This window comes from Acartia tonsa, chromosome 13, assembly GCF_053477335.1.
Source record: "Acartia tonsa isolate MP-2025a chromosome 13, ASM5347733v1, whole genome shotgun sequence".
NCBI classification, from domain to species: Eukaryota; Metazoa; Arthropoda; class Copepoda; order Calanoida; family Acartiidae; genus Acartia; species Acartia tonsa.
The window spans coordinates 13,894,476-13,907,302 of NC_137272.1; the positions used below are offsets into that span (position 1 = coordinate 13,894,476).

At 31.2% G+C, this 12,827-nt stretch overlaps 2 protein-coding genes across 10 annotated transcripts in view; one reads left to right on the plus strand and one right to left on the minus strand.

Annotated features, from left to right (window-relative positions):
• The first annotated feature begins 2,164 nt into the window (after positions 1–2,164).
• On the plus strand, positions 2,165–9,319 carry LOC145304709 (uncharacterized). The gene is made up of 6 exons (XM_080146653.1): positions 2,165–2,244; positions 3,107–3,186; positions 4,507–4,590; positions 5,489–5,539; positions 5,885–5,946; positions 9,216–9,319. The coding sequence occupies exons 1-6, from the start codon at positions 2,193–2,195 to the stop codon at positions 9,313–9,315; spliced, it is 429 nt and encodes a 142-aa protein (XP_080002779.1). The 5' UTR covers positions 2,165–2,192; the 3' UTR covers positions 9,316–9,319.
• Positions 9,320–12,367: 3,048 nt separating this feature from the next.
• Nhe1 (Na[+]/H[+] hydrogen exchanger 1) overlaps positions 12,368–12,827 on the minus strand; it is a 32,962-nt gene continuing 32,502 nt past the window's right edge. Inside the window, exons 24-25 of one of the 9 annotated variants that reach the window (XR_013874077.1) lie at positions 12,711–12,805; positions 12,368–12,461 (exon numbers count right to left, since the gene is read on the minus strand). The gene's annotated coding sequence lies outside the window, so the exon portion shown is untranslated. Of the gene's footprint in view, positions 12,823–12,827 lie in introns of all 9 variants that reach the window. The other 8 variants (XR_013874074.1, XR_013874076.1, XR_013874073.1 and 5 more) reach the window with 8 other exon arrangements.

Consider the following 12,827-nt stretch of genomic DNA (forward strand, 5'->3'; position numbering starts at 1 on the left):
GGACGGACTTACGTACATACCTTATTCATACAAAAAGCTTTCCTTTTAACAAGTATGACAATATCTATTTTGACAAGGGAGGAAGGAGAATTTTGTCTATTTTAATTGGTTGGTTAAACTAACAGTGTCCAAACCATTTTAACCCTCAAAGTGGGTAATTTTGTTTATCATCAAATTGAATATACATTAAGTTATGACATTGTATTGTTTTACCCAGGAAAATAAGAATGTGAATTATCATGGATCTAAATGGATAAGAGAATGGCCGATAAATTGATGTACATCCAGCTCCAATGATTCCTTTTGAAAACTTTGGGTACCAGTGTAATTTACGTTCCATTATCCCTAGATTTCCCCCCCAATTTCCCCAACAGGGAGGGAGGGGACACTGGGCTGTTAAATACACAAGTTCTCAATATTAACGTTCTCTTTTTCATTGGCTTAACAACTTTGGGAACTTTTATCAAATTTTGATTGGTTAGTTCATTTATTTGAGTTTCCAAAAGTTTTAACCATTATTTGTAATCCCAAAAGTTTTATAATAACGTTTTCTTATTCGTTGGCTTGTCAACTTTGAGGACTTCAGTAAATTGATTGGTTGGTTAATAAAGTAGAGTGTTCAACTTTTTCAACTACTAATTGTATTCTACAGAAGTGGTAATTTTGTTTAACATTATTGGGGATGTACATCAATTTATCGGCCATTGTCTTATCCCTTTAGATCCCTGAATTATAAAACTTCCCCCTAAAATAGAGAACCAATCTCACTCACAACACCCATCCCCCCCCCCCCCCGACCCCAACCAAACTCTCAGCCCTTAAATAAATATTCCCCTAGTGCCCGCGGTAATGGGGGGAATGGTTACCAAATCGCATCCTCCGAATAAGATCAGTTTTTAAAAAATACATTTTTCTTTTTTTCTTCATAAAAGGTATCTTATGGAATAAGACAATGAATGATAAATTGATATTGTATTTCTCCAATGATTAGTATACAAAGTTACCCCTTTTGTATATTAAACTTATTGATTGTTACCCAAAGTTGTTAAGTCCAGAAGGTTTATTTGGATTATTTAATACGGGAATAAACAAAAATCTTTGTCTGCTAGAAATTTCTTTCTAAGGGTGACGAAGCAGGGAGGGAGGGGCCATTGGGCTGTTTATTACACTATTCTCCAAAGTTTTATAATAACGTTTTCTTATTCATTGCCAAATCTTTGGGGACTATAATTGAGTTTCTATCAGTATATATTGGAAGTTAGGTATTTAAATATTTCAACCAGTAATTTTAATCTACAGAAGGGGTAATTTTGTTTACCAACATTGGGGATGTACATTAATTTATCGGCCATTGTCTTATCCCTTTAGATCACTCTGTTTTTTTTAAAAACCCGACTCAATCTTATCCTAATACCTACTTTCTTTCAGATAATTTTAGTCTGCTAGTCATTGCCTTGTCAGTTGCTTTGTTAATATTTATTGCTAGGGTTGGCAATCCGTTTCCGAATACGGGATCCGGAATCCACCCATTTTTGGGTAAATTTTGGAATCCGACATTTTTTTGGACGGATTCTTGTAAGAATCCGAATCCGGTCCAAAAATTTTACGGATTGCCATCCCTATTTATTGCATCGTATTATAGAAAGCTTTCCACGAAAGTAAAAAAGTATAAAATTGTTGGATATTAGGTTAAGTAACATCCAACAGATAACCAACCCTTTGATTGCACAACCTTTGTATGAATTGTCCTAACTGTCAATGTTAATGAGATATTAACCTTCCCTGGACCTATGAAAAGCTTTACTGTAAAGGAGAACCATATCGGTTCAGCGGCTATCTAGATCTTAAGCAACAAACAGACAGACATCCTGTTAATTTTAGATTAGAGTATAATTATTCCATTATCGCCTCGAAACCGATGGTTTTAAACCGGTTCTCAGCCATGCTGAAAAATTATGTATAGCATCATATTTTATCCATTATTCTATGAATATAAAAATGAAAATAAAAGATTAAAAACAGTTTTTTAGCCCTTGCCTTAGGCATCTCGAGGGCTAAAAAACTGGTTTTGATCTTTTATTGTACATTTTTATAGCCGCGAAAAGCTGTTTCTAATACGATGCGAGAAAAAAATATTATCAATAAAAAAAATATGTTTCAGATATGTTTTAGTAGATTTTTGGGAAGACGAAATGTTCAAAGTTTATTTTATTGTGTTTTGTGGCCTTTTCTTTCTTTTAAAAGGTAATTGATAAAATAAATTTTTTTCATTTATTTCGGTATTTACGTTTAACACAGAGGCCTCTAGGGGCATTTGAGGGAGGAGCCAATTCTTTTAGATCTAAAGAAAAAGTAAAATAATTATTTGGCCAATTTTAATTTTAGCTTTAAAAAAGAAAAAAAATGTGGTTTTTTTTAAGTTGGGGGATTTTTTTAGGGGTCATTTCTCTTGGGAGGTTGGTGGTACCCTCCCCAAAAATAGACATAAACCTTTCCAGGACCAATGAGAAGCTATACTTCAATGAAAAAATCTTAAAACTTAATTTGAATAAAAACTAAAAGATTTTCTCATTTTAATTGGAAGATTTTTTTTTAGTTTGCCAAAAACACAAAAGTGAAATAAACTTAGTACCAGTTTTAATACCAGACAATAGCAGCTAAATTGACATACATTTTCAATGATGATAGACAAAATTATCCCTTCTGTAGATTAAAATTAAAACGTTTGGACACTCAACTTAATAATGCATCCAATCACAATTCACTGAAGTCCCAAAAGTTGTTTAGCCAACGAATAAGCAAACATTATTATAAAACTTTGGAGACTAGTGTAATAACCAGCCCAATGTCCCTTCCCCCCAAGTATATTCTCTCTCTCTCTTATAATTATAATTTTTCATTTTACTATCCGCAGAAAGGTGTCTATAATACGATGCTGTTCTAGGGAGGTAGGGGACATTGGGCTGTTTATTACACTAGTCCCCCAAGTTTTATGATAACGTTTTCATAATTGTTGGCTTACCAAATTTAGGGATCACTATTGAATTTGTATTTGTTGGTTCATTAAGTTGATTGTTTCAACTTTTCAACCACTAAAATGTTTTAGATGTTGGAGGTCTGATTTGTTATGTTGGACTTGGAAACACAAGCCAACGGGATGATCAACCAACATATGTTTGTAAACAGGTAGTCAAATTGGTACCCAAAGTTTTATAATCACGTTCTGTCTTACTCGTTGGCTAAAAAACTTTGGGTACTTTTATTGAATATTGATTAGTTCAAAGTTTATTGGGATCCCTAGGAGAAAGTTTATAAATAATTAAAACTACTTTATCTTAAACTTTGGGTACTTGAATATTGATTCGTTTAGACCCCGCCCCCCGCCCCCCCCCCTTCTTTATTATTCAAATAAATTGGAAACATGGGGGGAGGGGGGTAATTTAACCCTCTTCCTAATTTTTAAATAAATTTTTAAAGTAATATTTGGCTCAATACCAGCTGAGTATATACAAATTCCCCAATAGTAGCTGAGTATCCACGCATATTTCCCAAGAGTAGTTGAATATCCACACTTTTCCCCTATGGTAGTTGAATATCCACACTAATTTCCTATTGGTATTTTCATTATATCTTTAATAATGCTGATTCCCATGACAATAATGCACATTAATGCAAGCAATTCACACCTATCATTTAACTTTAATACAGATTTAGGAAACAAATATTGAAAATCTATAAAATCCAAGCTCTGAAATGAAAGGACAATCTAACATTAACAGGATAATAATGCATAAGTCTATATAAAATTATTGTAATTATAGTAAATTTGTTGCAAAACTGCTTAAGTTTATGCTACTGTTTAAGAACATACTTACATTTTTAGGACTTGATCATATAATGTGCTTTACAGGAATCATAATGCCAAGTTTGAAATTGACGGACGGACAGACGCACAGGCCCTTATTATAAAAAAGCTTCGCTTTTTAAAATGATTAATCTACAGGTCTAATAATCCAATATATTTTTGGACCAAAAATCCCTAAAGCCACGATTTTTATAGAGTTGATATAATTTCCTATAAATGTAGAAAAACTTTGCTTTAATTTATTACATTATTATATGAAAAAAAAATTGTCAAAAGGTTAAAAACAACATGTTTAAAATTGACCTACGGACTTTCTATTATAGAGTTGCTACGCTTCCTAAATCGTACCTTTTGTATTAAATCGATAGGTCTAACATGTATAAATTAACAAAAAAGATAACCAAAATAATTAATTAAAAACTTTTTCCCCCAATGGTAGTTGAATATCCACACATTTTCCCAATGGTAGCTGAGTATCCAAAAATGACCCCAATAGTAGCTGAATATCCACGTGGATACTCAGCTGGTATTGAGCCTAATATTTAACTAAATTGAAACTAAAAGGGGGGGGGGGGGAGTTTTGACCCTTTCCAATGTTTTAGATAAAATTGTTTAATTAAATTAAAAGTTCTTTTTTTCAGGACAAACATCATGTTTGTAGTAAGATGTATGGTGGGGGCATGGGAGATCAGATTAAGAGATACTGTGAACTTTTGTCTCCTGAGGTATCTTTCTTTCAATTTATCTATCCATATTTTCATTAATCAATTTATCAATCTTTCGATCAATCTTATATCAATCTATCTATCGATCAATCTTTCAATCAATCTATCAATCAATCTATCGACCAATCTATCGATCAATCTATCAATCAATCTATCATTTAATTTATTGATCAATCTATCGAGCAATCTATTGATCTTTTTATTAATCAATCTATCTATGTATCTATCAATGTATCTATCTATGTATCTATCAATGTATCATTCGATCAATCTATCAATTAATCTATCAAACAATTTATTAATCAATATATCTATCAATCTATCAATCAATCTATCAATATACCTATCAATGTATCTATCACTCAATCTATCAATGTATTTATTAAAGTATCTATCGATTATCTATTGATGTATCTATCAATGTATCTATCGATGAATCTAGCAATGTATCTATCGATGTATCTATCAATGTATCTATCGATGTATCTATTGATGTATCTATCAATGTATCTTTCGATGTATCTATCAATCTACCTATCAACTTATCAATCAATCAATCTATCTATCAATCAATTTAGCAATCAAACTATCAATGTATCTATCAATGTATCTATCGATGTATCTATCAATTTATCTATAGATCAATTTATCAATCAATCTATTGATGTATCTGTCAATGTATCTATCGATGTATCTATCAATTTATCTATAGATCAATTTATCTATCAATCTATTGATGTATCTATCAATGTATCTATCTATTGATCAATCTTTGGATCAATCTATCAATCAAGGTATCTATCTATCTATCAATTCATCTATCATTGTATCAATCAATCAACCAATCAATCTATCTACCAACCTATCTATCTATCAATCTATTATAAAACTTATTTAGGATTATATAAAAGTTCAAGACAATGAAGCAAGACTTGCCGAAGGAGAACAGGTTCTTAGCATACACATTATTCAATTTTGATATTAGGTTGGGTGTTTAAATGTTTCAACCACTAATTTAAATCTCAAAAAAGGTATTTTGTTCATCAACATTGAAGATGTACACCAATTTAACAGCCATTACCTTATCCCTTTAGATCCCTGAGTTTAAAATATTTATTTATCGTATCGGACGATTCAGACTATAGACCTCTTTCCACGGTTAAATTGTGGAAAAAACAAAATTAAAAAAAAGTTAAATTAAATGAAAGCAAAGCTCTGAAAAGGTAGGACAAACGAACATTAACACTAACATTGAGTGTCAGAAATGAATGCTAAGTAGTGCATAACTGTCTAGATGGAGACCCATCCTAACTGTATTAAAACTGTGGACTCGGGGAGAGATGTCTATATTTGCAGGTATATTTACGGACAAACAGACAGATATATACAGACGTAAATATACACAGAAATAAAGACAGACAAAAATACAGACATACTAAAACACAGACAGATAAAACAGACAGACATACAGTCAGATAAACAGATATACAGACAGATAATCGTATATATAGACAGACAGATAACCAGACATAAAAATGTATATACAGACAGACAGATAGACATATAGACAGTTAAACAGACAGATAAATGTGCATAAAGACAGAGACTTATATACAGATAAACAGACATTCATAAAAATAAAGACAGATAAACAGACATACATACAGACAACAACTACAAAATATACAGATAAACAGACAGACGACAAACGTTTATACAGACAGACAGATAAACAGACAGACATATTAACGTGTATATAGAATCAAAATCCAACATTTAAAAATACAAACAGACAGACGATAAAATAAAAACACATAGACAGATAAACAGACAAACAATCATATAGACAGACATTTAGATAGATAAACAGACAGACAAAACTTACAATAAAGAAAGAAGGACAGACATAGAGACAAAAATCAAGAGCTACAGACAAAATAACAGATTGTCAGAAAGTCAGAAAGACAGGACAGACAGACACACAAACATACAGACAGATAAACAGGCAGACAAACAAACACATAAAGACAGACAGATTACACATAAAAAATACATTATGGACAGATAGAACTTAAATTGACCAATGATTCTAAGATCTTTTTCTATTTTTAAAGTTAAACAAAAACAAAACAGTAAAATAAATGAAATTAAAGGAAAAAAACTGTTTGCTAACATCACTTTTTGTTGCAATTTAGCATATTAAATACCCTCGGTTTTAAATGATGAGCTATCGCTCGATCATTTATTAACTTGGGATTTATTTATGCTAAAATTTTTTTTATTAAATAACTCATTGACAGATTTTCGAGAAGACAGAAAGCTAGTATGGACAATTGGACAGACAGTCAAACATAAATACAGATGAAAAGAAAATTATACAAACGGTCAATAGATAAACTTAAAGACAGAAAAACAAAAAGATACTTACAAAGACAGACATATATGTACATATAACAAGGATGACAACATCCATAAAAGCGAAGCACTGAAACGGTACGACAAACGGACACTAACACTTGTATAGTGTCAGAAATGAATAATCAGAATATAAATGTCGAAGCAAAATTGTAAAATTGTTGAAAAACTGCTTGATACAGAATAATGTTTATGGACATACTTACATTTTTAGGACTTGATTATAGAGTTGCTTCGCTTATAATATTGTACTTTGTTGTCCCAGGAATCAGTATACCAAAAATCAGATCAATCGGATTATTAGATCACATAAAAATTTGTTATTAAAAAAGTAAAAAAATCAACATGTTTAAAATGGACGTACGGACATTCTGGTAATGATTATAGAGTTGCTACGCTTTCTAAATCGTACCTAACTACTACAGGAATCACCATGCAAAATTTGAAATAAATAGGACAATTCTTACTTGCCTAAATTAGCGAAAAAAGCTATCCGTTACGGACGGACTGACCCTAATTATAGAAAAGCTTCGCTTTTAAAAAGCCACACAGACAGACAAATAAACATATAGACAGATTACACAGAAACAGAAATACTTAAAGACAGAAAAACAAAAAGACACATAAATAGAAAGACATATGGACACATAAACAGACATACAGACAAACAAACGTATATACAGACAGACAGATAAACAGACATCCAAAAAGACACCCATGTAGACAGACAACAGATAAAGAAAGTCAGACAGACAGACAAAAAGACATATACATAAACAGACACAGTTATGGAATCTCGACCACAAAGAATTTTTTATCCAATCTTGACAAATGAGGTATTTTTGGAAGGAGGAATATACATAGAAAACACCTATGTAAATTAGAAAATCCGCAGAAATCATATTTGCAAGTTATTTGCAAAAATCTGCAATGTTAATTTGCAAAATTAATTTTATGCCTTAAATGACTTATTTAGAAAAAAATCTTTTTATGAAATGTGTTTATCTTTAAGTTTAGAACATAATTAGGGCAAAAAAAATTTCTTAAGTGTTACTTTTTTCACCTTATATATGAAAAAAGCAGTTTCTCACAATTTATGATAAAAAACGGTAGTGGAACAAAAAATATGTTTTTTCTTGATGTAAACACAATAATTGGCATAAAATCTATCATCCTGAATGTAAAAATCAGATATAGAATCCTTTCTAGAGCAAATATAGTGCAAAAAGTAACCAAGACATTTTTGCAAAGTATGAAAATCTAAAGAAAATAGTTCTTTTTGCTTTTGATATACATATCAGATAAATGTATATAAAATTAGTGATCAAAAACTATAAAATAAGTAATAACTTTTTTCAACCCTATCATTGATTAAATGCACTTTTAAGTTTACTCATTACCAAAGTTGCACATAAAAATGCTTTTTATTAAGTTATTAAACAAAATAAATTCAAACCAACAATTAGGCGTTTTTTATAATGCAGTAGACCATTTTGTAGTTGGTTTTTTGGCATTTATTTTGTTTAATTACTTCATAAAAAGAGTTTTTATGCACTACTTCGGTAATTCTTAAACCTTAAAGTGCAATTTAATCAATGACAGTGTTGAAAAAACTTATAACATGTTTTATAGTTTTGGATCACTAATTTTATATACATTTATCTGATATGTATATCAAAAGCAAAAAGAACTATTTTCTTTAGATTTTCATACTTTGCAAAAATGTCTTGGTTACTTTTTGCACTATATTTGCTCTAAAAAGAATTCTATATCTGATTTTAACATTTAGGATGATAGATTTTATGCCATTTATTGTGTTTACATCAAGAAAAAAACATATTTTTTGTTCCTATACCTTTTTTTATCATAAAATGTGAGTAACAGCCTTTTTCATATATAAGGTGAAAAAAGTAACACTAAAGAATTTTTTTGCCTTAATTATGTTCTAAACTTATAGATAAACACATTTCATAAAAAGATTTTTTTCTAAATCTCTCATTTAAGGCATAAAATTAATTTTGCAAATTAACATTGCAGATTTTTGCAAATAACTTGCAAATATGATTTCTGCGGATTTTCTAATTTACATAGGTGTTTTCTATGTATATTCCTCTTTCCAAAAATACCTCACTTGTCAAGATTGGATAAAAAATTCTTTGTGGTCAAGATTCCATAACTGTGCAGACAAAAACTAAATTATATTTTTTTAGGTGTTCTTCGGATAAGTGTAACCATGGCAATACAAACTTTCAAAATATTTCAACATTTATTTTGTTCATTGCTTTAAATATAAATAAATTTTTATTTTAATTAACACGATGCCTTGATCCTTAGACTGTAAATTACACTGGTACCCAAAGTTTTGTTTTCTCTTATTCGTTGATTTTGAGGATAATGGCCTCAAAGATGCTCCTACTGGTGGAAATGGTGAGCCAGATGTTATCAAAGTGCATGCCCATGATGACAACTTATATATTGAACTATGGTCCAATTTTTGTATTCATAGCAATCTCCAATGGAGCCTACCAACAAGAAATATAAACATCTTCTAAAAAAATGGATTGGAGTAATTAAAATTGCAATTTTTTTTTCTTTTTAAATCACAAAACATTATTGTATACTTTTGAAGGTAATTTTTATCTTTAACATGTATTTAGCTTTATTCATAAGACTGGAGGTCAGCAACTGTCCTTTAAAGTGATAGGGGTCTAATTAAAATATTTCTTTTTTAGAAAAATCATTTATTTGTACCTGATACTATATTTCATAATAACTAATGCACAAATCCCTTTAAAAATCATTATTTTATCAGTATCAATCTTCAAAAGAGAAGAAAAGTGAGAAAAAAAATCACTTTTCCATTGATTTTGTTTTGGATTTGCGTATCTTTTTGGTTCACCAGTTTTTCCCGCAAATGCTGTTTTTGAGATCTTGTGCATCATTGGTGCTGATTAATAAAAAATTAACTGTGGAAACATGTAACCAAAAGATGCATCTACATTTCATATTAACAATAAAATCATCCTAAATGAATAATAAAGCTGCTATTCTGAAAATTCAGATTTGCCTATTTTTTTAGTTCGCGGTTTAGTTTGAGTGTGAAAACATTTCAACCACCAATTTTAATCTACAGAAGGGATAATTAGTTACATTAAAAAAAGTTCATTATTTCTTGGATCTTACACCAGATTATCATGTACTCTAATATAGTGGATCTTATAGCTGGCTAAAATAACGTTATCCCCAATCCACCACTGTAGCTGCGTCACCTCCTCACCTACTGGATGAATAAAATGACCAATAAGTGATTTTCATGACGATAATTTATCCCGTAATTATATCCATTATCCACGTATATTATAAATCCTTTAATGTAAACCAGAGTTTAAATATAGAGAACTAGCAGCTACGCCCCCTAGAGGCCTCTAGGGGCACATGAGAAGGGTAGAGTTAAACTTTATAACTCATTTATTTAATTTAGATTTAAAAAGAAATTGTAAGAACCGGTTCTCATCCATACGAAAAAACTATGTCTAGCATCGTATTATATCCAGTTTTCTACGAATATAGAAGTGTACAATCACAAGATTAAAACTAGTTTTTTTAGCCGGTGCCTTCGGCACCACGGGGCTAAAAAAACTAGTTTTAATCTTATAATTGTACATTCTATATCCGCGGAAAGCCGTTTATAATACGATACGAGAAATAACTATTTCAGTTTTAGTTATTAAAAAAAAATTTTGGAGGGATTTTTTTGTAGGGGTGATTCCTCTTGGGATTGTGGTGGTACCCTCCCCCAAAAAAGTTATAAGCCTTCCTAGAACCTATGAGAAGCTACCCTGTTAAGGAGAACCCGATCGATTCAGCGGTTAGCAAGATCCTTTGGTACAAACAAACAAACAGACAGACAGAAATCCTGTTACTTTATTATAAGGACTATTTTTTTTACAATTTCTCACAAAATGAGCATTTATATCCTATTACATTAATTAGTAAGGTTTATTTGTCTGAATTTTAAGATCTCAATAACCACTGAACTGATTGGGTTCTTTATTTCAGGAGAGCTTCTCATAGGTCCTGTGAAGGCTTTTTTAAGCTTCGTTGTTTTCAGATATAAGATTTTGGGATGGTTTTAAGCTATTTTTCTAGCCCCTATATGCTATGGGCGAAGCCGCTAGTCTGTAATAAAGAATAAAGTAAAGATAAGGAGGGGGGTGGGGGGGGGGGCAGTTTTCCTTTTTCATTAGTTTAGGTTAGGTTTTTCAAAAAGGCATTGATAGTTTTTCTCCCCATCGTATCAACGGCTTTCTGCGATATAGAATGTACGATTATAAGATTAAAACCTGGTTTCTTAGCCCCGAGGTGCCGAAGGCACGGGCTAAAAAACTGATTTTAATAGTATGATTGTACATTTTTATATTCGTAAAAAGCCGTTTATAATACGATGCGAGAAATAAGTATTCCATAATCGCTTCGAAACCGATTAATATCAGGTGGAATAGAACCAGTTCTCAGCCACGCTGAAAAATTATGTCGAACATAGTATTGTATCCAGTTCTATATGAATATAAAAATTTAAACCAGGTTTTTAATCTTCTAATTATATATTTTATATCCGCGGAAAGCTGTTGATACGATGGGGAGAAAAACTATCAATGCCTTTTTGAAAAACCTAACCTAAACTAATGAAAAAGGAAAACTGCCCCCCCCCCCTCTTTATCTTTACTTTATTCTTTATTACAGACTAGCGATGCTAGACATAGTTTTATCGTATGGACCGGATTCGAATGAATACGAGAAAAATTAAGGGGGGGGGGGGAAGTTCTGACACATTTGCGTAAACCTGGTGTATAGGCTTCATCTTTAGACTGAGAGGATAGGTTATTAGGGATAAAATCATTCTTATATGATGAATTTCCCCCAGATTTAAGATTTTTTGGATAGGCCTCCAGGTTCCGGAGCTCCAGGCCTCCAGGTGGTCTCTCTACAGGTAAAAATGAAATTTTTTTTTTTTTTAAGAGTTAGATGTCAGCTTATGAGACAAAATACCTATGTATGTTTTTCTTCAAATATGTGAATAACAATCAAAAAGAAGCATATTTTGTTTTATAAGTTAACCTCTAACTCTTCAAAAAAAAAATCTTATTTTTAATTTTTACCTGTACAGAGACCACCTGGAGGCCTGGAGCTCCGGAACCTGGAGGCCTATCCAAAAAAGCTTAAATCTGGGGGAAATTTATCATATAAGAATGATTTTATCCCTAATAACCTATCCTCTCAGTCCAAAGATAAAGCCTATACACCAGGTTTACGCAAATGTGTCAGAACTTCCCCCCCCCCCCCTTAATAAAACTACAAAGGATAAAATAATATAAAATTTTTATTTAAAATATTAAATTTTTAAAAACACAAACATATCTCTATAAGAGAAACCAAAACTAAAATCACACACCACACTAAAACCGTGCCCCAACCACACAGGGATCTAAAGGATAATAACGTTTTTTTATTCGTTAGCTTTACAACTTGGGGACTTTAGTGAATTTTGATTGGTTGGTTAATTAAGTTGAGTGTTCAAACGTTCCAACCACTAATTTTAATCTACAGTAAGGGTAATTTTGTGTATCATCATTGGGGATGTACTTCAATTTATCGGCCATTATCTTATCCCTTTAGATCCCTGGATTTTTGGGAGAACATTTTACCGTGAATTGCACAAGATCCAAAAATACTTTAGTATAAAATCACAGCAGTTTTAATATCATTTGAAAAAATTTCGTTTGAATCCGACTATTTTCCACTGGACTAAAACCGGTTCTAAG